The 22,270-nt window shown below is 41.5% G+C and overlaps 1 protein-coding gene across 3 annotated transcripts in view; it reads left to right on the top strand.

The window, feature by feature from the left end:
* Positions 1 to 22,270, top strand: part of PRKAG2 (protein kinase AMP-activated non-catalytic subunit gamma 2) — a 205,580-nt gene that overhangs the window by 34,229 nt on the left and 149,081 nt on the right. For 2 of the 3 annotated variants that reach the window (XM_079302882.1, XM_079302884.1), the window contains exon 1: positions 16,665 to 16,870. The exons of the other annotated variant lie outside the window; for it this stretch is intronic. In XM_079302882.1, the coding sequence (XP_079159008.1) occupies positions 16,790 to 16,870 (81 nt within the window). In that variant the 5' untranslated portion in view covers positions 16,665 to 16,789. Of the gene's footprint in view, positions 1 to 16,664; positions 16,871 to 22,270 lie in introns of those variants that run through there. 3 annotated transcript variants of the gene reach the window in all.

The following is a 22,270-nucleotide window of genomic DNA, read 5'->3' as shown; positions in this document are numbered from 1 at the left end:
CAGTGTTGGCCATGAGGAATTCTGCTCAGATCTGGGAGCTGTGGGGAGAAAAGGATTGGGGGGATCCAACACTTGTACAACAAGTGTGTGACTCGAGATCTAAAACTTGTTATCTCCTGCAGTGGCTCTGGAGGAATGACTTTCTCTGCTTTTCTTTCCTCAGTTTCTAAAGGGGAGGAGCATTTGTCCCTGGTGGAACTATTGGGAGGATGAATTAGGACATACTTGTTGAATTCTGGGTGTGAGAAGTTTTATTTGAATGTTACTCCTTGTTAACCCCACCAGCATTTTTCTGAACTTTATTGGTAATCTCTGGCCTACAAATATTGTGTGTGATTCCATAGAAATTAATATCAGGTGAGCAGCTTCACCACATTTTGCAGTGGCTTAGTACATATATTTATAGTAAGTATCTTATAAACACAAAGTAATTGAACAAAGAGCCACAAACCAATCACAACCTGGAAAATCCTAATTTGGGGCCACTTTCTGCCTCCATCTGCATAACATTTTAAGTGTGTTGCTTTCCATTTTCATGCTAATTTACCCTGTGTGTTTCAAAGACTACTGCAGTCTGTTGGCAGCTCAGGAATGCAGCAGGTGAATGTCCTGGCCCTTGAAGAGCCATCCAGATTCACTTTTCCCTGGCAGCCAGCAGTTCAGCCAGGCCTCTTTGCTGCACAGCTTTTCTGGGGGAAATTCCTAACTTATTTTCAAACTTCTGAATAGCATCTTGGCTTCAGGATTTCCTTCTGCTCCCAGCACCCTGAGGGTTTGTCTGCTGGGCTGCCTTGGCTCCAGAATTCAGATCTTTTTGGCTTGAAGGTGTCATTATTTAGGAATTACTCAAAAACCTTTCAACCACGTAGGATAAACAAAGGGAACCAAATTACCATTTTAAAGTGTTGAAGTACTACAGGAAGGTAGGATGTTTTTCATGGAGTTGTTCTCAGTTGCTATAGTTTTATGTAATACTATTTGTGGTCAGAAATATTCACAGATATCAGTAGGGAAACATGACCTGTGGAGCTTGCTGTTGTTGGCAATGTAATACAGACTCTGGGTTGTTTTTGATATTAATATATGATATTTGTTAGCAAACAGCATTTGAGGGTTGTCAGGCATTGGGAGGTCTGCTGTGGGTCATTTTGGGCTTTCTTGGCTCCTTCACTAGCAAAGCTCAATATCATTTGGGATAACATTAAACTGAATTCTCTAAACTAACCCTGCACTCTTTCAAACTGAAAATGCAATTCCTGTGAGTTGAGCTGGTGACAGCTCTTCAGCAAAAGCATGTATTTTGTTTTTCACTAATTACAATGCTCTAAGATCTCCTAAGTGAAACATATTGAGTTATATGTGGGCTGTCAATCATGTTTTCCTTTGCTCATGATGCCTTCCTACACAGAACAATAAACTAAATTATAGATTGTCACTTCCTTTAGTAGCTCTTACAAGAAATGTGCACATCTCAGTTGCTCAACCTCTGGCCAGTAATGATGTACAAAGCTTCAGATGGGTGTCTGACGTGTTTTTCTCAACTTGTTTTGGTGGATATGTATGGTAACTTTGGGATTTTGCCTTGTTTTTCTCATATACAGCTTTACTGGGGTGTTTGGCTTACTTCAGCCTCTGAAGAACACAATTTATCTCATAGGTTTGGTCTACATGGCAACAACACTCACACTGAGAAGAGATGTAATCATGCTGGAATATGTGAATTTTAGGATATCTTTGGGGTAAACTGCACCCTGTATGTGAAACTAGAGTGTGAGCCTAAGGGCTGGGGAACAGATATCTGATGAGGATAAAGGTTAAAGGCTGTGTTTATTACAAGTGTTAGTTTGCCAAGCAAAATTATGAAAAGGCAGAAATAAGAGAAAACAAAAGAAGCAGCAATTAGAAATGAAGGTAAATGTGTTATTACCAGAAAACAGCCAGCTGAATTGAATGCAGTGTATCAATAGTTTAGCTAAATAGAATGAAGCACTCCCTAAAGTTACACAGTTTAGTAAACTGCAGTGCATCATAACCAGATGAAGTAATTTTTTACATACCCACTGCTGGTTAAGGCAAGAATGGCATTGCTGAAATAATTTTGTTTCATATCTGAAAAAATTCCTGTATGATGCTGTTTGGAGACATCTGCTTTTGCACTGGGAAAAACTGTGTGCTTGCAAATGAAGTAACCTAGATGAGATGTTAGATGTTCCCAAAGTAATGATACAACTTACTAAATAATTGGGAAATAATATTTTAAAATTAATTTGAAAAATATAAAAAAATAGTCTGTACTATTCCTTTTATGAGTTTGTAATAACCATGATAGGTTTATAAAACAATTGAAATATGAGATGGGGGAAAAAGGAGAGAAGAAAAAAGCAAATTTCTTCTTATTTTATTTTGGAATCCTATACTTCTCTCTTCTGTTGACTAGTTTTTTGGTTTTTTTAATCTCATTCCTTCAGTGAAAGCAACAAATCAAAAAGTTTTGGTTGGAAGAAATAGCAATAGAATATCAAAGGCAGTTGAAATATATTAGATGTTATTAGTTTTGGGATGACACAGTGGCATTATCCTAGGGATATGGTGGGTTTTTTTCCTCAGGGGCATCTGTGCATTCCCATTGAGGGGATCTGGTGTGGAGCTGTGAACCTTTTATTAAAATGTTGTACAGCTGCAAGACTGGGCCTAAAAAACTGAGGTTGCTGAGATGGCTTTGATTTAACCTTTCTATGTGTGTGATAGGAATCACAGTCCCCCCAGTGTGGAGAAGGTCATTTCAGTGCTCACTGTGAGAGCTTGGGGTGCGTGTGACTCCTGAAGAAGCTCCTGGTGCTGCTCAGTGTGATGGGCTCAGGGACAGGGACTGGGACTGGCTGCCCTTTAGTGCCTCTGTGAAGGTCCACACATCCCATCCCTGCTGAAAAAAATACTGTGTGCCCTTGAAGGGGGAAATTTCAGCTTCCATTCCCTTTCACAGTTAGTCTCACAGACTCATGGTTGTTGGGATTTTTTTCTTAGGTAAACTGGTAAGCGATAAAGCATCTGCACCTTTTTTTTATTATTTTGTTTTATTTTATTTTATTTTTTTAAGCTAGCTGACAGCTGATTTCCTTCCTCTTTCTCTTTGAAGATCTGAACTCTTCTTTTGTAGTTGTTTGTTGAGCTGCTGGCCCAAGGTCTGGTATAGTTCTCAAACTTTTGCAGCTCTGTGGTTACAGAACTTATTCTAAGATCTCAGGAACTGCAAACTCAGGCCAGAAAGTAAACAGCTCTAACAGCAGTACAAAGAGCAGGGTTTTCTTTATTCTTTTGCACACAGATTGGTGGCTGCCAAATATCCACATCAGGTTTGGGGCTTGAATTGCTCGTGCTTGTGTTTGAGATTTCAAACAAAAACTGTTCATGATTAACATAGTGCAAAGCATGTAGCTGTTCCCAGTTGTTGTCTTCACTAACCTTTTCACAGTGCTGTGAGCTTCCTCTTTGGTCTTCACGAGTTACACAAGGACTTCTCAGTTTGAATTCCTCAAGGAGAGATAAACAGGAGGCAGAGAAATCAGACTAGACTGGCCTTGCTCTCAGTGCCTTGCTATTGGATTTCATAAGCCATTTGTTTAAACATATTTGTCTTTAGTGGTTAGGAAAACCATCTCTGGGGTTGCTTTAGTTGGCAAAGGCACCTGTCTGTAGGGAACATGCTGTGCATTATGTATGTCTAGTGCTGTTTTATGGCCTATCACAAATCAAAGAAGACACGTTGGAATTTCATCAGATGCTTCTGGCTACCCCAGTCCAAATTCATATACAAGGTCTTTATATTAGAATAGGCAAGAAGTGTTTGGAAAAATATTGGTAAGGTTGCAAAGTGAGCGCCTCAAAATCTGAGAAACATTTGGACACAAGTAGTTTGTTTGAAGTCCAATTGAAGTCCAACTTCAATTCCTTTATTTCCTGCAGATCCTTTAGGATGCTCATTTGTAAGCCTGTAAGCTACCACTGGAGCTTGCTGAGATACCCTGCCAGGCCTTCAGCTTCCCTCATTGACACAGGGATGCTGCTGCTGTCTCCTCTCTGGAGAGGACATGTCAGTCACAAACAGTAACGTTTTCTGCCAAAGGACTCCAGGCAAATTGATAATGTTCTCCCATGGAGTGCAGGCCCCATGTAGATGCTGTGGCAGATGTCAGCTTTGTGCCCTCACCTGTGTTCCCTCATATGTTAATAAGGACCTCCATTTCAGAACTGAATGCCACTCTTCACATCTGTTTCCTATCCTGACTTTCAAACAGTGTGTTATATGTATGCATTTGTGGTGAGACACCTGAATTTAGGTGTCTCAGTCTTAGCTGACTCCTGCTTATAATGTCAATTTACCCAGTCCTGTTGCTTTCTTCAGGAGGAATTGATTCTGTTTGATCTTTTGGAGGGGGACAGAAAGTGAAGGCTCTTTTGCCCATCCCAATAAAGCTGTCCTACTCACATCCTATGCCTTCAGCCACTTTCCACTGTCCCTGCCTCCCAGCTTCCATTCTGTGGATGTCTGAACTCAATTTCAGTCTCCTTGTCCTGCAAGTATTAGATTCTGTCCTCTACCTCTCAATCCCTTGCTCCTTTTGAGATATTCTCAGATACTTCTTAGTCTCAGCTGCTTACTTGTTAGTCTGGCTACATTATCTCCCACATTTTCACTCCCCTAATTTGAAGGAGCTCAGTTTTTCAGTCCCACTGCTGCCAGTGCTTGCCCAATGCAAGAGTGGAAGTCCCTGTATAAAGTAATTCAATTTAGGTTCATTTCTGTATACAGAACAGAAATCTTTGCCTTATGCAGTCTGTCCTGCCAAGTCATAACTCTTAGACCAAACCAAGGAGAAGCTAGAAATCTCCCTCTCAAATTCACCAGAAAATTGTTTCTTATGTAGAAATATTCTCTGCAACATTTTTTAGGAATGGCTTAAATATTTTGGCTGAAGTTTTCTCAGATAGTTCCTCTTTGGGCAGACGCAGCTTTGGAAAATTTCTGCTCTTTTTCATTACAATTTGGCAAGGCTTGAAGGCAACTTAAAACAGGTTGTTAAAATAGCAATTGCAAAATACTACATTCAGATGCAATCCTTGTTTTGAGCATGTGGCTGTAAGTAAAGCCATACATCAAGCTTACAATTTTACAACTAGTTTTGTAATTTATTAGAGGCACTGACTTGCTCTGCAGCTTTCTGAGTAGTTTCTGGCACAGAAACTACCTCTTAGGCATTTTCATAAACTGAAGAAATAATGGGGTAAGTTCAATATGGACTGTCCTGCATTGTCCTGTTATCTCATTTCCTCAATGAAAAAAAAACAAACCAAAACCCATGAAATTGGCCACAGAGCTTAGCTTAAGCTGCTGAATGTTTGTGGTTACATCTGGAGGAACAAGCTGATCTGATGGTTGCTTAGGACAACAAAATGAATGTCTCAAAAAATCTGTGTGCAGTGGCACTGGTTGCCATGAGCTTGTTGGTAGAGTGTGTGCAGGGATGTTTGTGAGAGACAGAAACTTGGAGATACATCCCTGAAGTGCTGTGTTTGCTTTTTGTTCCGTGACTGATGCCAGTTCTTTTCAATTGGTGCTCCTCTGTCAGCACTGGTAGTTGCCATCTCCAAAGGTTTCATGCTACAAGGATCTTCAGAACATTTGTTATACCCCATATGCAGGGACCCACTACAGCCCAGAGCACATCACAGCTTCAACAGAGTGTCACTGAAACCAAAATCCACCACCATGATGTACTGCAGGAAAGGGACTGCAGTAATTAACACTGCTACCAGCTTTTTATTCTGAAATTTTATTTATTCTGAATATTTATTTCTTTTCCAGCAGGAAGAATTTGTTAGATAATTTTCCGAGGTGACCCTGGAAATGTAACCACACATAAAAAGATAAAAACCAACCACACAAAGCACTTTCACACTGGGACAGGAAGGAAGGAAGAAGAGGAAATCCTTTCTGTCCTGAGCATCTCCATTTGTTTTAACCTCAAGCACGTGAATTAACTTTTCTTCTCCCAGTGATCTAATAATCAGTTAATGAAAGAATTTATGCTTGTCTTTTCAGTACATGAAGCTCAAACTGTAACACTGTCTAAGGTGGATAAACCTCTTCATTTTTATGAAACTGAAGTGAGGAATGGATTCAGAGAGCTTAACCATGTCATAAGCTAGCAGATGTTGATTGTACTCACTTTTCTCTGGATGCACTTGTCTGGGCAAGGTGTGGCTTGGAAGACCACAGCTAAAATTGTCACGGACAGGTTAAGGCTAAGACATTTTGAGGGACACTGGCTGGACAGCTTTTCAGCTGGGATGTAATCTAGAGTCTGGCACAACATCTGGATTATCATTGACTGAACTAGATGTTGGATTGGGACCTGGGGAAGGAAACTCCATCCTGGAAATGCACTGCTAATATCTCTTTGGTGAGAGGAAAATATAAGTGTTCCTGTAGGCAGCCATATAGCCCTGTACTGTGCTCCTGTCAATGTTAGGAGTTGCCCTGGATGACTCTTTAGACAGGATGCCTGTTAGGAATAAGTTTGTACAGAAGAAAGAGGAATAGTTATTATTCTTGCCTAAAAATAAGCACAGTATTGAGCTTCATAATGCATTAAAATATAGTCCAGTCAGTGGTCACTTCCTTCCGTGACCTTGAAATGTAGCATTTGAAATGGTGTTTTCCAGGCAGTTGTAAGGGTTTAATTTTCTTCTTCCAGATGCTTTCTGCTTCCCTTCTTCCTGCCTTAGAGCAAATAAACCAAATTAGCTCCTTTTCTACTGGTGCTTGAGATGTCAGTGTATTACACAAAAATCTGACTTCACAGCACAGCTTCCAAAGGCAGTGAAAGGCTGCACTGCAAAGTTCAAGTTAGATATATTTCTCTTATTCCTTTCCCAGAAGCAGTCTCTGCTGATAAGCTTCCAGTGGAAATCTGTACTGATGCTCTTAAGAGAGATAACTGGATTCTTAATACCAAGGAATGAATTCTGTATGGAAAAACCTTTCATAAAAAAGCTTTAACTGAGGTGGGAGCCAGTTTATTATAATGTCTCTGTGCTGTCAGAATTTCAGCAGGAGGTCCCTGAGGTCCTCCTGCAACTTGTTAAATGGGCATATTTCAGAAGCATTGGAGTGGAAAGCTGAGGGACTGGGAAATCTGTTTTCAAAAACTGCTTTGCAATCAAGAGAGGCAGTGGTCCTGGAGAAACAAAAATCTTGAGCTGCATGTGGATGGAAATGTTTATTCTATTTTAGGACTTTGTAGCTGGTATATTATGCCACAGTCATAATGTTTTCATTCAAGTCCTAGGAAAGAATAAACCCAGGAGTATTTTGTAGCTGTGATTCCTTCTTTTTTTTTTCTTCCAAAATAGCTGACAAGTTGTGCATTCTTAAGAAATTGCTGCTAATAACACACACAAATAGTAATTAACATATCCTAAAGTAAATAAAATTCTCTTTTTGGAATATATTACTGTACTGTAGGGGAGAATTATCTTTGGCAGGAGATCTACAGAAGTATCTATCAACAAGGACAATGTTGAAGGCTTTTCTGGGGTTGTTTGCAAAGCCCTCAACCACTGGCTGTTGGTTGATCAAGATCCAAAACTGCTGTTTGTCATACTTAATGCTGGTGTTGTGGCCAAATGACTTCTCAGATTTCTTGGTGCTTCCTTGTTTAATGCCATTTTATTATCTTTATATCAGAATTTCACTAAACAATACTTGTTACTGTATGTTCAGTTAAAAGGTGGTACCTCTAAATAGAGTGTAGTCTAAAAAAACAACGGAGAACAGCCAGGAGGAGAGAAATGAAAACAGCAACGTTTTTGGAAGAGCCATTAATGATTTTTCCTTCTCATGACAAATAAAGAGGACTTGTGGTAGTACCTGTTTTTTCTAAACTGATACTCCTGGATTTTGCAAATGTGGCTGCACAGCCTGGTCTGGAAGAGTGATTCTTGCTGATAAATCAGTGAAAATATTATTAGATCTTATATTAGGTCTGTCAGGTCTCATTAGAACCTGCCATAGCAAAGCACAATTTGGTCCAGGTTCATGCTGGGAGTAAACTCAGAGATTGTGACTGGGACCCACATCCTGGGACCACCATTCTTCTCACTGGAAAAATGTGTACAGGCTCAAAAGTACTAGAAAAGGAAGAGAAAGGCATTTTATGAAACACATAAGAATGTGCTTTGAATTACTGAATGTTGCCAAGAGACAAGATTTCAGTCTCCAACCTTCAAAACAGATGATCCTGCTGTTCATGGGATGTGCTCCTGTTCAGAAGCTGCTCTGGTGCTGACAGCTGGAGGGAGGTGGATGGGCACTCACAGGGAGGTTTCTGCCAGCCCAAATCCCTTCAGACATTTATTACCCAATGCAGCACTCTAACTTAGTGACTAAAACAAACACTATATAAATGTGGTATTGGAGGTATAGAATTGGTGTTTCCAGGAGGTTTTCAAGATGTGACTGGGCAGAGTGCTAGATAATCTCATCGAGGCTCTCTTTCTAGGAGAGGTTGGTCTGCATGATCTTTTGAGGTCTTTTCCAACTTGGGTTATTCTATGCCTTGGGGAAAGTTGGATTAAATTGGTTGATCTTTTAAATTGATATGATGTAATTAATGTTCAGATTGCAATCTTCAGTATTTTTTCAGCAAGGTTCATAGAATCTCCCCAAAACTGGTTTGGGGCTTGTGGTGCTGCCCCCAGTGGAATCTGGGGCATTTGGGACAGGTTTGGAAGCCCTGATGTCTGTGAAGGACAACTTCAGTGTGAGGAATCAGACAAGTGATGCTCTGTGTGTAAATGTTGCTGCTATTTTATTTGTGTGTGTAAGTCAATATTGTGTCAAATATACAAACATTTTTTAAAAAATTGTTTGCTTTTTCTTTCAGTTCTACAAAATGCTGGAAGTATTAAAAAAAAAAACCAAACAACCAAACAAAACAAAACAACAAAAAAACCCAACAACTCTTTGTAAACAAACCTAGTCAAGGTATGATTGAGAGAAAAAACCCATCAGCCTTCAGGGCTTGCTGGAATTTATCTACTGAAAATAGAATGTGGGTACTCTGCCAACCTCAACCACAAAGTCATCCCTCATCATTTAAAATATAGATGTAACAGAGAGGCCATGGAAAGTGGGAAGAACTAAAAATGTTCACCTGCAACAGTAATTTTTAATGCATGTGTCTGCATTTATATATACATGTGTGTGTGTGTGTGTATTTTTTCAGATAGATGTACATATATTCACACACATTTTTATTAACTATGGTCACAGTATGAGTGACAGTTTACATCCTTTTTTTGTAAGGTGTAAAGGTTACAGCCTTTAAAAGACTTCCCTTTTAAATTCTTCATGAATCTCTCAAGTGATAAAAGCCTGTTTTATATATATATGCCTTAGTGATTGCTTTGTGTGCAACTTCTCTTACCTTTAAAAAACTCAACCCAAGAAAACAAAACAAAAAAACCAACAAACCAGAATACTGCAGAAACTGACATAAATGTTCCTTCTGATGTGATCATTTGTACTTGTATTTGATTTTTTAAAAAATGTGTCAGTTCTTTATTAGTTGGGTTCTTTAAAATCAAATTGCATTCACTTTTCTTTAGGCAAATTTTGTGTCTGTGATGTATTTAAAGTGCTGCTGTCTGTGGTGAGAGACTTTGAGAGCACACTTCTCTTTCCAGTGTGGGTAGATTATTTTAACTTATTATTTAGGTGACCAAATTAGGAAGTAAAACCTAAACTTGCATATGCTCTTGCTTGGTTGTTCTTTTTTGTTTGTTTGTTTGGTTAGTATTTAATTGTTTTTTGGGTTTTTTTTTTTTTTGTAAATAAGTCCCTGTGGTGGTATCAAGTATTTGATCTTAAAATAACTTCACTCTCACTGGGTGCATCCTATATCCAGCTAAATAAACACTGGACTTTTATCATAGGTGGCATCTATTTCAGAGCTCATCACCACAGGGCTTTCACTATGCTTGTGGATGCCACAGTGGGACAGTGGGGCTTTGAGCATTTTGCACCTTTTTGGGGAGGGGATGTGGCTGTGCTGGGAGGGTCCCTGTGTGACACCCCAGCCCTGTGTGACATCTCTGCTCTGACACCAGCCCTGTGGAGCATCTTCCCTGAGAGCTGGGCAACCACCAGTGCTGTGGGAGTGGATGAACCTCTCTCAGGGAAATGGTCCATCTGTATTCCAGAAACCCCTGTGATCATCTCTAGTTGCAGTCTGGAAGTCTGGCTGCTCATTCCAATAGGATCCAACATAAAACTGTGGATGTTGCTATTCCTGGGGTGTTCATGCCAGTCTGAAAGTGTTGATGTGGCTCCTACCCATTACATTCAGCCCCAACTGCTGCATGTCTCTAAATTCGATTGAGTGGATAAACTTATTTACTTCTCTTTTGGTTAAGCTGACAAATTCTTCCTGGTGAATTTGTAACTCTGTATCTCACGATGTATTTAAAAGTATTTCTCTTCTGGCAGTGCTGACCTACTTTAAATGCTGCAAGGTGCTCTTACCTCCTTTTTTTTTTTTTCTATTTTTTTTTTTCCCTCAACAGCCCATTGATACCAGCAGAGATCTTTGTACTTCAGCTTCTAAACCTTTGATGACATTTTAACTGTTCATTCCTCTATGTAGGCAGCCACTTTATCCTTTTCTAGGTGGGTCCTTGGTTCAATTCAAAGTTAATGGTTACTATTTATTGCACACCCACAAAAGGTAAAACCTACATAGAGCAAAGTTGCTACGTGCACAGAGTGCCTTAGAAAGCCCAAAATCCCTGACCTGAAGAACATATTGTCCCTAGTCAGGCTGAACAAAGATGTGAGGATGTGGGTAATTCACCTGGGCCCTGCAGGCACAGGGACAACTTCAATGAAATAACAACATCCACCACAACAGTCGAACCTAAGTCATGAGGTTCAAAGAAAATAAAATTTGCTGTGAGCGTGCAAGAGCATCTTAATTCCTGGATGGGAGTGCTGTGATGTTATTGTAGTGGGATGTTTTCTTTTGAGTAAATAATTAGTGCTCTCCTGAGAGCTGCAGATGTGCTATAACATTATATGTTCTCCACCATAATCTCTAAGCCAGTTTTAAAATGTTACAGACTGTTCAGGTGTGGCTGGGTTTATGTGCAGCTAATTACCATCACGTTTTTCTTCTTCCTGCCTCATTTTTCCACCTTATTCCCCTGGCTCTTTTGGCACTGAGTGCCCTGCCCCTGTTGCTGCCCCCAGGAGCAGTGCATGTTGCCAAGGGAGGGAGCACAGAGCAGCCCAAAGGCAGAGATTGAGGTGGCAGCAGCAGGGCTGAGGCATCTCCATTCATCCATGTGGCTTCTGCTGTGTCCTCATGGAAGTGCTGGTCCTTAGAGATCCCACTCTGGGATCAGCAAAGCTAAAAGCCACATTGCAGAATTCACATTTTTATAGATCACAATAGCTTTTGCACAGAGATATAAAAGGATTTTATGCTGAAGCCCCTGGTTGGAGTTCTTACCCATAACCCACCAGATCCTACTTCCCAGAGGTTTTCTCCCATTTCTAGGTGCATCAGTATCATTCTTCTATTGTCTTGTGAGACTGTTTCTGGCCTACAAAGGGTGTTTCTCATCCAAGCTCTTAAGGGATACAGTAGAGGCAAGGTAAGATCCATCCTGTGTCCTTCAAAACTTCTAAAATTCAGTGCCTTTGTAGAGAGCAAAAACAATGGGGGCTCTGAGCTCATCCACAGTGTTTAAATCTGGTCATCCTGAATTGCCAGTTGCTACTGATTCAAAATCTCCCAGCTCATCACTGGTACCAGTGTGGCAGCCCCTCCAAATGCTTTGAGCAAAGCTGAACGAGGCACCACAGAGTCACCACCAAGTTCCAGACATTAATTTTGCTCTCTGGTTTATTCATTTTCAGAGACCAGGCCATCTCTGTGGGGTTTCACCCACACCACAGAGGGTTATAGTCCAAAGTGTTGGTCCTTCACTCCCTGAGGTACTGAACAGTGTGACCTAACTCAGACTTGGTAATTCTCCCCAGGCACCCAGAGACCTCCACTGACCCCAGACACAGCACAGCTCTGCACTGGCACCTCTCCAGAAGTGTCTCCATCCTCTTCCTCCCACCATGATTCAGGAAAGAGGCTCCATCCCTCTATCTGTGAAACCTAGACAGGTGGGAAGGGCAGTGAGGTCCATGTGGAGCAGGCACAAGGCTGCTGTTGTGCAGCCTCCAGTACCTCATCATTTCAATGCCATTTGCATCTGGGTATATACAAAAAAACAGAGGGAAAACCCCCTCTGTGTGAGTCCTGCTGAAGAACTAGATTTGAGAATGCAGCCATCCTGCTTTTGGTGCCTGAGCTGGCAGAGGCATCCCTGGTGCAGTGTGATCCATCTTCATTGCAGAGGCTGGCAGGGTGCTCCCTCCCCCAGGAGAGATGGGTGATTGCTCACTGGGGTTTGATGTTTCTCACATGGATGTTCTCCTTCTGGCTTGTCAGCAGTGAGTCAGGAATCCCATCTACTTGGTTCATTGCTTGGTAGATCGTGCTGAAAAATTGGAAAGGAAAAAATGTGGCTGTTTGAGATGAAAAAAAAAGATTTTGTTTGTCATGGGATATTTTTCTCTGCTTCTCTCTTTCCATTTTGTAGCATCCCCATCACCCTGCATTGCAGTTTTGTCTGATTTGGGTGGGCTCCAGAGTTCATCCCTCCTACCTCTTACTCTTGGGGCTGGATGTTTTGGTTTTTTTCTTGTACTCCCTTTTCCAACTCTTACAGACCACAGCTGCCCTTTGCCCAACATCAACTGTTGAGAGACTACTTTGGATATTTAACTAGGAGCTGGTGTGTTTTATGGTGCAGTTTAGGACTTTTTTCTCCCCATTTCATCTTCCTCTTGGGCTCTGCTGGTCTCCCAGCTGCTCTGTGTCTTTCCCTGCCCTTCAAGGAGTTGTTTCTCTCATCTGAGCATTCCCCAGGTGCTTTGACTTCTTGGCTGGAGGCTGCACATCTGTGTTGCACATTGCTTTGGTTGCTGCTCATGCTCACTAGGAGTGGGGAAAGGGCAGCCATGAATATGATGACTGTGTTGGCTGTAAAAATATGAAAAATCTTTTTTAATTACACACTGAACAAAAGCCCTGCCCTGCCATGCAGAGCTCTGGCTCACCATGCACTTCAGTAATTGCTGTATCTGCTTTGTTCTGAAGTGATACCTTCACAGACAGAAGCTCCATTGATTTCAAGGCACTGTTAGTCTTGTAAGAAAAAGGAAACTGTGATGGAAGGTGGCCCCATGAACTCATCTAATTTATGGAGTACTTACAACCCACTACATCTTTGTGGAAAATTATGGAATATAAATAACAACAACCAATAGCCAGACATTTCCAACCCCCTCTGGGAAACTGTGGAAGGTTGCTGTGTTGCCAGTTAGAAATTTACAATACTTTGGGCTTGTACTTGGATCAAAAAGGTGAAACAGGCTTGGTGTTTTGGAACAGTTTGGGGAAATTGTGCAGGAATTATTTGCAGTCAAATCTGAAGCTGATTGAGGGGTCTGGCTCTGAATTTTTGAAAACCAAACTCTTCAAATGGAAAAATAAACCAGTACAAGAATGCCTGTTTCAGTTGGGCAAGGAATTCTGTAGCTTTAAGCTGGTGAGAGTCATAAATCTGCTTTGCTCAGAGTTTGGTCTTTGGGCCATAAGTGAGTTTGTGATTCACAGTCTAAGGCACAAGAAGGTTTTGGTGATTTGTTTTCCCTCCAAAATTACTGCCTGGTAAAGTGTGAGAAACCTACAGCCAGTCCAAGTATGTGAGTGATCTAAAAGTACTCAAAAAACCCCTTTTTTTAAAATACACATATTTATTAAATTAATAATAACTGCTGAGCTTGAGATGCAAGAACTTAACAATTGGGGGGGAGAATTGAAAATATCTGAAAAATCTGTTGTCATGGAAAATTGATTATATAAAGCATTTTCTGGAACCTCCTGAATTGTCCTTAATATGTGAGGAAGCAAGGAAATGGCTGGACTTTTGGATCCCTGTTCATAGAGATTCCTAGAACTTGCCAGGAAAGTATGGTTGAAAACATCATCTAATAAATTTATTTGTGTGACTCCCCATATTGCATCATCATGTGCTAGGTGATGTGCAGTAACTCACTGCTACTTTTAGTTACTGAGCCTCAGCATCTCTGATAGAGCACAGGCACTTGAAATCCCAATGTGAAACAAAATATTTATTCAGAAATTAGTTGGTTTCTCTCATATCTTCACCACTTGCTTACATATGAACCCAGGTATTCAGTATGGGATTATTTAATAAAGAATATATAAATATTTACATAAATGTGATTTGGACACCTCAGGTCTGTAGATTCAAGAATCATTTGGGCTTCTTTGGCAGGACACATCAACATAAATGAGAGTAGTCATTAAATAATGGGAAGAAATGATAGCAATAAAACCTCTCTGTCTATTTTTCATCCCAGATTGGTGAAAGAAAATGGCAAATTATTCAATGTTTTTAATGTCTGTCAGAAATTGGACAGAATCCAAAAACTAGTTCAGCAAATATTTATGAAATGGTATCTAAACCATTAACTGTTCTGCTTATCTGAGATGTAGTTGTGCAATCTGTTTCACACTCCTTACCCAAAGGTGGGGGAGGAAAAGGCATGTTTCTGAGGTAGAATTTGTGCCAATCAGACTTTGAGGCCAGAAACAACTTTAATTTTTTTATTTTAAAGCACTTTAATAGAGCTGAATGATTCGTGTCATTGGCTACATCAAACTGAGCCCTGTGAGTGATTTGAAAGGGATGATTTAGGGATATGGGACATTTTCCTGGCTGCCAATGCCCCTTTTTATTTGATCTGATTGCTAATCAGAATAATCCTTAGAAGTTAACCTATACAGAGAAGCATTTGACCTGAACTGTGCTTTGTAGGAGAACCCTTTTCATTCCACTATAAATTCAATCTTCCCTTTTACCCTCTGTAGATCAGCCACAGATTCTTTCCTTTCTTCTATAGGTCAAGGGGGAGAGATAAAATTTGTTTTGCTTGCTCCAGCTGATCGACTGGTTTCTCTTGTACCCCTTAAACAGAATTTAAGAGGAAGCTTGTTTATTTTCATAAACTATTTGTACATTCTGCATGCATAAAATATTCATTTAGCTGGGGAAAAAAACTTCTAAGCACCAAATATTTGTGCATGTTTCTGTTAAAAAGGGCTGCCAGTGATCTTGTCTTGAAAAGATTCAAGTAATAGCTGCCATTTGTGAGTGAACACTGTGTACCATTTTCAGCTTTTTTTGCTCCCAAGGGGCTTGTGTTGTCAGAGGCACTTAGCACTCCAAAGGAAGGGAAAGCAGTGGATGGTTCCTAGGATGTGCTCTCTGCCTGGCACACGAGGGGTCACCTGCACCTCATCTCTTTTGTTGCTGGAGAAAAGGTACTTGGTCTCAGTGATATTTATTATTTGATGTAGACAGAATTAAGGTCAGTGTTGGCTGCATTCTCTTGCAAAAGGGTGCAGCATCCTCCAGTGAATGGGAAAAATAGACTCAGAGTGATGTGTAAGCCAAGTCCACTCCCCTGATTTAATGGTTTAGTGACCTGGAGTCATTAATTAAAGCAAGCCCTCCAACTTAGGGAGTTTTTTTAACAGATCATCACAAATGGTGTTTTGAGATGACCAGGAAAGGATTGGCAATGCTCTGTGGCTCAAGATCTGGCCACCTGTTTCTCCAGAGAGGTGTCAGTTCATTGCATGGTGTTCTGATGCCTCTGTTCTAGTACTGGAAGCTGCAGGGATGACCTATCTGCCTTTGGCTTTCTTTTGCTTTGCTCTAGCAGAGGTGTCTCATCTGAGCCAGCCTTCGATAGCATCTTGGCCAAGGATATGTCACCATGGTCTGGGGAACAATTCCATTGCCAGTGTGAGACTGGTTGGTGGAGTAATGAAAGCTGAATGGGTTATAATAGAGGGATTTATCTTGATGAGGAAGAAAATTCAAATCTCCAGCATCCCTCAGCTCCTATTGGGAGAGTTTGCATTGCTCTGCTAAGCATTTGCTCATGTGGTGCCCTTTCAAAATAACTATTATCTTTTTTTGGATAGTGATACTTTTGATGGTTATACTTTGTGCTCAGGCACTTTATTTTCCCAGCGAGGTCTTTATAATAAATTAAAGTCAGCCAAGTCATCCCCTGTTCATGCTGCAGATGGGAAAACTTAAGTCCAGAGAAATAATGTGACTTTTGTGCAGCTACAAAGTGGAGCTGTGGTTAAGTGGGAAATAGAGCTGTTATGGAGCAGCAGAGACTCCAGCCTTGAAAATGCATTTACTGCTCTGTGCCACCTTCCCCAAGGTATCCGATAGCGATGCAGACGCACTTCTGCTATTGAAAACGGGATCTTTTTTCCCCTCCCTTTAGATCTCGTTCAAAACGCCTGCTGTTTTTTAACCTTCCGACTCGCCCGGGGCATCTCTCGAACGCCCCCCGGGCGCTGCCCGCGCTGCGCGGCCCCTCCCGGGGGCAGCTGCGGGTTCCGCAGCGCGGCTCGACCCCTGCGCGGTGGGAGCCGCCCGCCCTGCTCCTGCCGCGGAACCGGGCTCCGCATCCCCGCCATGGGAGGCACCAGCACACCCGGCCCCGCTCCCCATCTGTTGCAGCATCGGCTCCAGTAGCACAGCCCGAGATGGTTAAATGCGCTTGCCTTTAGGGAGAAGCTTTCGATGCAGTTCTTCCATGGATGTTTCCAGCCAGACGGCAGGATTTTTCAGAGCTGTAAGTTGGAGCCGGGGCTCGATCGTCTCTGGGTTTCTCTGGGTTTGATTGTTTTTTATTATTAAATTAATTTATCTTAGAAGGGGGAAAATAGGGTTTGCATTCATTTAGGTGGATGCTCGAGTGCACTGCAGGAGGCTGCCGAGAGGCAGGAATTCTTCAGGCTGTGTAAGAAATGCATGTTCTTGGGTATTTTGGATTTTTATCATGTTTTGTCTTTTTTGTATGCATGACTGGCACGGAGCTGTTGTCCTGTTTTTAGAGCATTTAATTATCATGGATACTCCAAGGCTGAACAACATGTTCTTTTATCTAGTTAAAGAATGTAGTTTGGGTTTGGGTTTTTGTTTGTAATTTTTTTTCCCTTGCATAACTTTTCATTAATGTTTTGGAAAGAGAAATTATCATTTGGGGGGTGTTCATTTATTTTCAGCCTAAAACCATCTGGTCTCTGCATCCTGCAATGCTTGATTTTTCCTACTGCTCATCTCAGAGCCTCCTGAACTGCTGAGCAACTAATTGCCATGGCTAGTCCCTGCAACCCCAAATCACAGGATTTCAGGAACTGCTGTTTTGCTTAATGATTTTAATTTGATATTTGATGTGTTTTGTCAGGATAAAGTGCTGTATTACCGGCTTCATGTGTTCCTCCTTGCATTTTTCCCTTTTTACTACCAGAATTAGTGCTGAACACATGCAGTTTGCACTGCAATTAACGGATCTGTGAGATAATGAGCATCCAAAACGGATGAGACGGCTCCATCCTGGGATCAGAGCCTGAAGGGTTTCAAGATCTTCTGTTAGTGGGGTGATGGCGAATAGCAACTGAAATTTAATCCAGTATAAGATGCAGGGTGTTTTGCCAGCACCTTGTGTGTTTTGCTTGTTGTTCCCTGTTAGGGGCCACAGGAGAGATGAGGGTGTCAGCCCTTGGGGAAGAGATGTCACACTCGGCTCTGTCCCCTCTGCCCTGAGTGCAGGCGAGGCTGGGAAGCAGAGGCAGTGCCTTGGAGCAGCCCTGGGAGGTGTGAGGAAACTGGGGTTGCTGCAGCTGAGAGCCTGGAGGGGCAGGATTATCTGATGGAAGAGGGAAGGATGGGCAGCAGGATGAAATGGATCCTGCTGACAAGGGGCCAGCCCCCAATTCGAAAGGAAGCAATGGGAAATCCAGCAAAAAAAGGACTTGGTTGTACTTCAATTTAGTACATTTTTATTACTGGGAGTGGAATATGTTTTTTAAAAATGCCCCTGTTTGAAATAAACAAAAAAACTCACCCACCCCTCCTAAATCCACCCCATCAATCTGCACAGAGATGTCTGACATTCATTAAGAAGAAACTAGGAGAATTAAATTCAGTATTGTTGCAAATCTTTAAAGGCAAAACACAGAGTTGATGGAAATCACCTGTACCCAGAGTTTGCTTCAGGCAGCCAAGAGCCATCAGGTTTCCATCAGGAGGAGAAAATCCTGCTGTCATTTCAGCCTGTTTGGCCACCCAAGTAGGGGCAGTGACAAGCTGTTTTGAGGACAAGAAATATTTAGTCATCCTAAATTTAAAATAAATGACATATAAAAACTGGTAAAAGCTTGTTACCGTGCCTGTATTATATTATATATATAATCATATATATATATGATTATGTATGTTTCCCTTATTCATTGCCCTATATGGGACCATGTTTTATACTTGTGTAAAAATAGAGATGCCATGTGAGTTGAACTCTGTCACATCTACATCTGGGAGGACACAGTCACCAGGGCAGTTTGTTTCTGCTTCTCAGTGTAGGTGCCAGTCCCTTTGTTATTAGAAGTGATGTATATTTTGATAAAGTTAGCCTTTCTGTGCTGATGTAAGAGACACTTTCCTCATAGGTATTTTATGACTTCCAGTGCCTGATTGTGGTTCTAAGTTCAATTTCCATTTCTAATAGGCCTCAAAATAAGTGTTAATAGAACTTGGATGTAAATATATACTAACAATTGTACAGCTATTCAGTACATATAGATAGAAATGAATGTTCTTGATGAGAAAAAAATACCCAGTATTTTTTTAGGGCTATACTACTGGCATGAACTTAATTTTTGGTAGTAATGAAAAAATAAAATTGTTGTTCTGAATCAAAATTTCCTGCTTGTGGATTTAATTTATCTTGAGGGGGAAAAAAATCTGCTGTGTTTTGCTTTGTCTTGTTTCCTTCTTTGGTGCTCATTAATTACATGGGAGGTTTTCAGTGGTGCTCCTTGACAGGGTGGGTGTCTGTGCCAGGCTGAGCTGCAGCAGGGGCTCTCCCTGAGCCTTAGTTTGGTAATTCCAGTGTGAGCTTTATTTTTTTTTTTTTTTTTTTTTTTTTTTTTGGTGACAAATGAGTTTGGACTGTCTGCCACATGGCTTGGAGCACCAGCCAGTTCTAAAATGGCCTCTCCCATGCCAGGCTCATACTCTGCCCATCTGTCACCGTGTTTGGGGTGTCCTGCTAAGTTGGAAATGTTTCCCACACTCTCCAGGCAGAATCAAATGCTTCTCTACACATTTTGATGCACAAACTCTCAGCCAAATCAAATGCAGATTTGCCTGTTTCAGCTCACCAGTGCCTGCTGGGTTTCCAAGCCATTGCAGAGGGCAGAAATGACTTTTGGTATATGTGGATAATGAGCTTAAGTTTTCAGTTGGGTTTCCCTGAGCGTGTGTTTGCTTGTCCTTTCTTCACAACATGTTCAGATTAGTCCATTGTACTTGTGGTGCTTAAATGGACTCATAAAGAATAATAAGATAGCTAAAATCAGAAGACTACTGCTAAAGGAGTCAGAATTTGATATGGTTTGTTTGTAAGGTTTTTTTTCTTTTTAAATAGGAACTATTTAAAAAAAATTTAAAAACCCAAAACATAGTCATAGTCCTTGAAAGAAGCCTGAAGTTTACTTGGGAAATATCTTCCTCAGAATTTTAGTACTGCATGTACAATAATTAGAAAAAAACACTTGGGTATGTGTCATTTTTTCCCTTCTCTTTCCATATGAGGATTATTTCCAAACTGGACCCACTGCAAAAATTTATTTTCAGTGGTGACTATTTCTAGTGTGAGTGAGTAATCTCTTTGTTGTGTTCTATTGTTTGTCTCATTTTTCACAAGATTTTCCAGATGGGCAAGTATTTTATCCATATTCCTTCCAGAGATGGTCACTGGTGTCTTCTAACACCTTCTACCTATCAAACTCTTATGCTTTTTGGAGCACATCCCTTGAGACAGACTGTAACAAGTGACCAGAGCTTGGTGTGTGTGGGTTTGGAAGTGTGAGATTTACTATCCCTTGGACATTGCCAATTCTCTTAACAAACATGCTTTTTCTCAGAAGCTGTAGAGCTGACCTGTTTTCTTAAAAATTAAATTTTGGGATTTTTCAGCTGGACACGATGGTTCCTTCATCTCACTCCATTTGGAGCTCACCCCATCAGAGAGCTAACCTTGTTTTCTACACAGCAGCCAAAGCTGTGCAAAGAAACTGTCACCTTAGTAACACCTGGAAGTGCCCCTGGAGCTTGGGGCCACCCCCAGTGTGGGAGCGTGTCTCGACAGCGAGTAAAGCCGGGACTGAAACGGGGCTGAAATGATCCCGGCTGGGTCCTGCAGGCCCTGAGGAGGAGCTCGCAGCGCTCCCGGAGCGTTTTCTGCGCGTCCTGCGGGGATGGAGCAGCATCCCCCGCCCCAGGGTTGCCATGGCGACGCGGGTACCGCTGCCGGGATGCGGCCGGGATGCGGCCGGGATGCGGCCGGGATGCGGCCGGGATGCGGCCGGGATGCGGCCGGAGCGAACCCGCTCTGCCCCGCCCTGCTCACCCTACTAAGGGGCAGTCCCTCGTTTGGACAGGTTTCTAAATAGAGGGGGAAAAAACAGACCGAAAAAAAAAAAAAAAAGTAAAGTCAAACCAAACCAACCAAACAAACAAACAAACAACCCCCCCAAAAAACCCAAAACAAACAAAACCCAAAAAGCAAAAAACCCACGAAAAAATCCCCAAAACAAAAAACAACCACCCCCCCCCCCCACCAAAAAAAAACAACCCAAAACAAAACAAACAAATAAAAAACTAACCCAACTTTGTTCCCACTTTATAGACAGTAAAAAATGGAGAGGTGAGATGCAGGGCTGATTTATCCTGCGTTGAATCCTCCAAAGTTTAAGCAAGTTGTCCAGCCTCTCCCATACCAGGGAAATAGGAGCACATTGCCCTTGAAGATGCTGGCTTTACCCTTCTATCTGGGCTGGACAGAAATTATGGGGTAGATGACTAGGGGCAGATATCCTTAATGCCTAATCCAGAAAGCCAGAGCAGGCAATGAAAGTCTCATCACTCATGAAGCTGTTCTGGTCTGGACATGCAATTTGTAAAGGGCTTTGGATTCCCACAGCATGAATGATGTATTCTAATTTAGTATCATTGGATGTCACTGCTAACCGAAAATCTAGGAATGGCACAAAATCTCACTCTCTCTCAACTCAAAGTCAGGGGTGGCATCTAAAGGACATGCAGGCTGGGTTTGGGCAGAATACTGTCCTATGAGTGTGATAAAGTCTTCTGGGTTGTCTCTGAGAATTTGATCTTTCTTCTGTCCTTGAGGGCACTTTATATTGCCAACTTCAGCAAAATGCACCTTTAAATAAAGAGTTCAGAGCGTGATGAATGAAGACATCCATTCTTTTGGGAAAAGAAAAAGCTAGTTTAGCTTACAAAATAAAGCATATTGTATTTATTGGTCTCTTTTTACATGTGGTACTAAAAGTATAAGAAAGCTGTAGCACCGTAAACTTCATAGAGGTGAAATTGTTCTCTGCAGCTGCAGAGTGATGTAGGAAAATGTGTCAGGAAGGCACCAAGAGGGGAATCTTTCCTCATCATGAACACCATGTGCTGTTCCCCCTTGACCTCCCATTCAGTTCTTCAGCACACAAAGCACAGAATCATCTTGTTCTTCCTTTCCTTCCCTAATTTCCTCTTTGCTTCTGGGTTTTTTTTTTTTTTCCCTTTATATTTTTTTTAGTTGAGGGACTTTGTGATCAGAGCAGGTCCCTCACTTGCCTGGCTTTCCAGCTGGAAGCTTTCTTCTAATTGTCATGATTATTCATGGTTATTGACTGACAAGAATGGAAAGAGAAGGCAACAGGCAGCTGTCTTCCTAAATGCAGTGAACTGGAAAAAATAATTGCAGTTCAAGGATTTATGGCAGAGATCTTTTGCCTGGTGTGGATGTCACCTTTTTTAGTCATACATATGCAAGGGAGAACCCTGCAAGTTCTTCTCAGATAAGGCCAGCAGTTGGGGTTTTCAGTTCAAATTCTGCTTTGTTTTACTCCTCCTTGAAGACATGGTTTCTAAAGAGATTTAGTCAATAGACAGTGGG

The sequence above is a fragment of the Erithacus rubecula genome, assembly GCF_903797595.1.
Source record: "Erithacus rubecula genome assembly, chromosome: 3".
Classification (NCBI taxonomy): domain Eukaryota; kingdom Metazoa; phylum Chordata; class Aves; order Passeriformes; family Muscicapidae; genus Erithacus; species Erithacus rubecula.
Note: the sequence above shows the minus strand (reverse complement) of the source record. Positions and strands in the feature narration are given on the sequence as shown.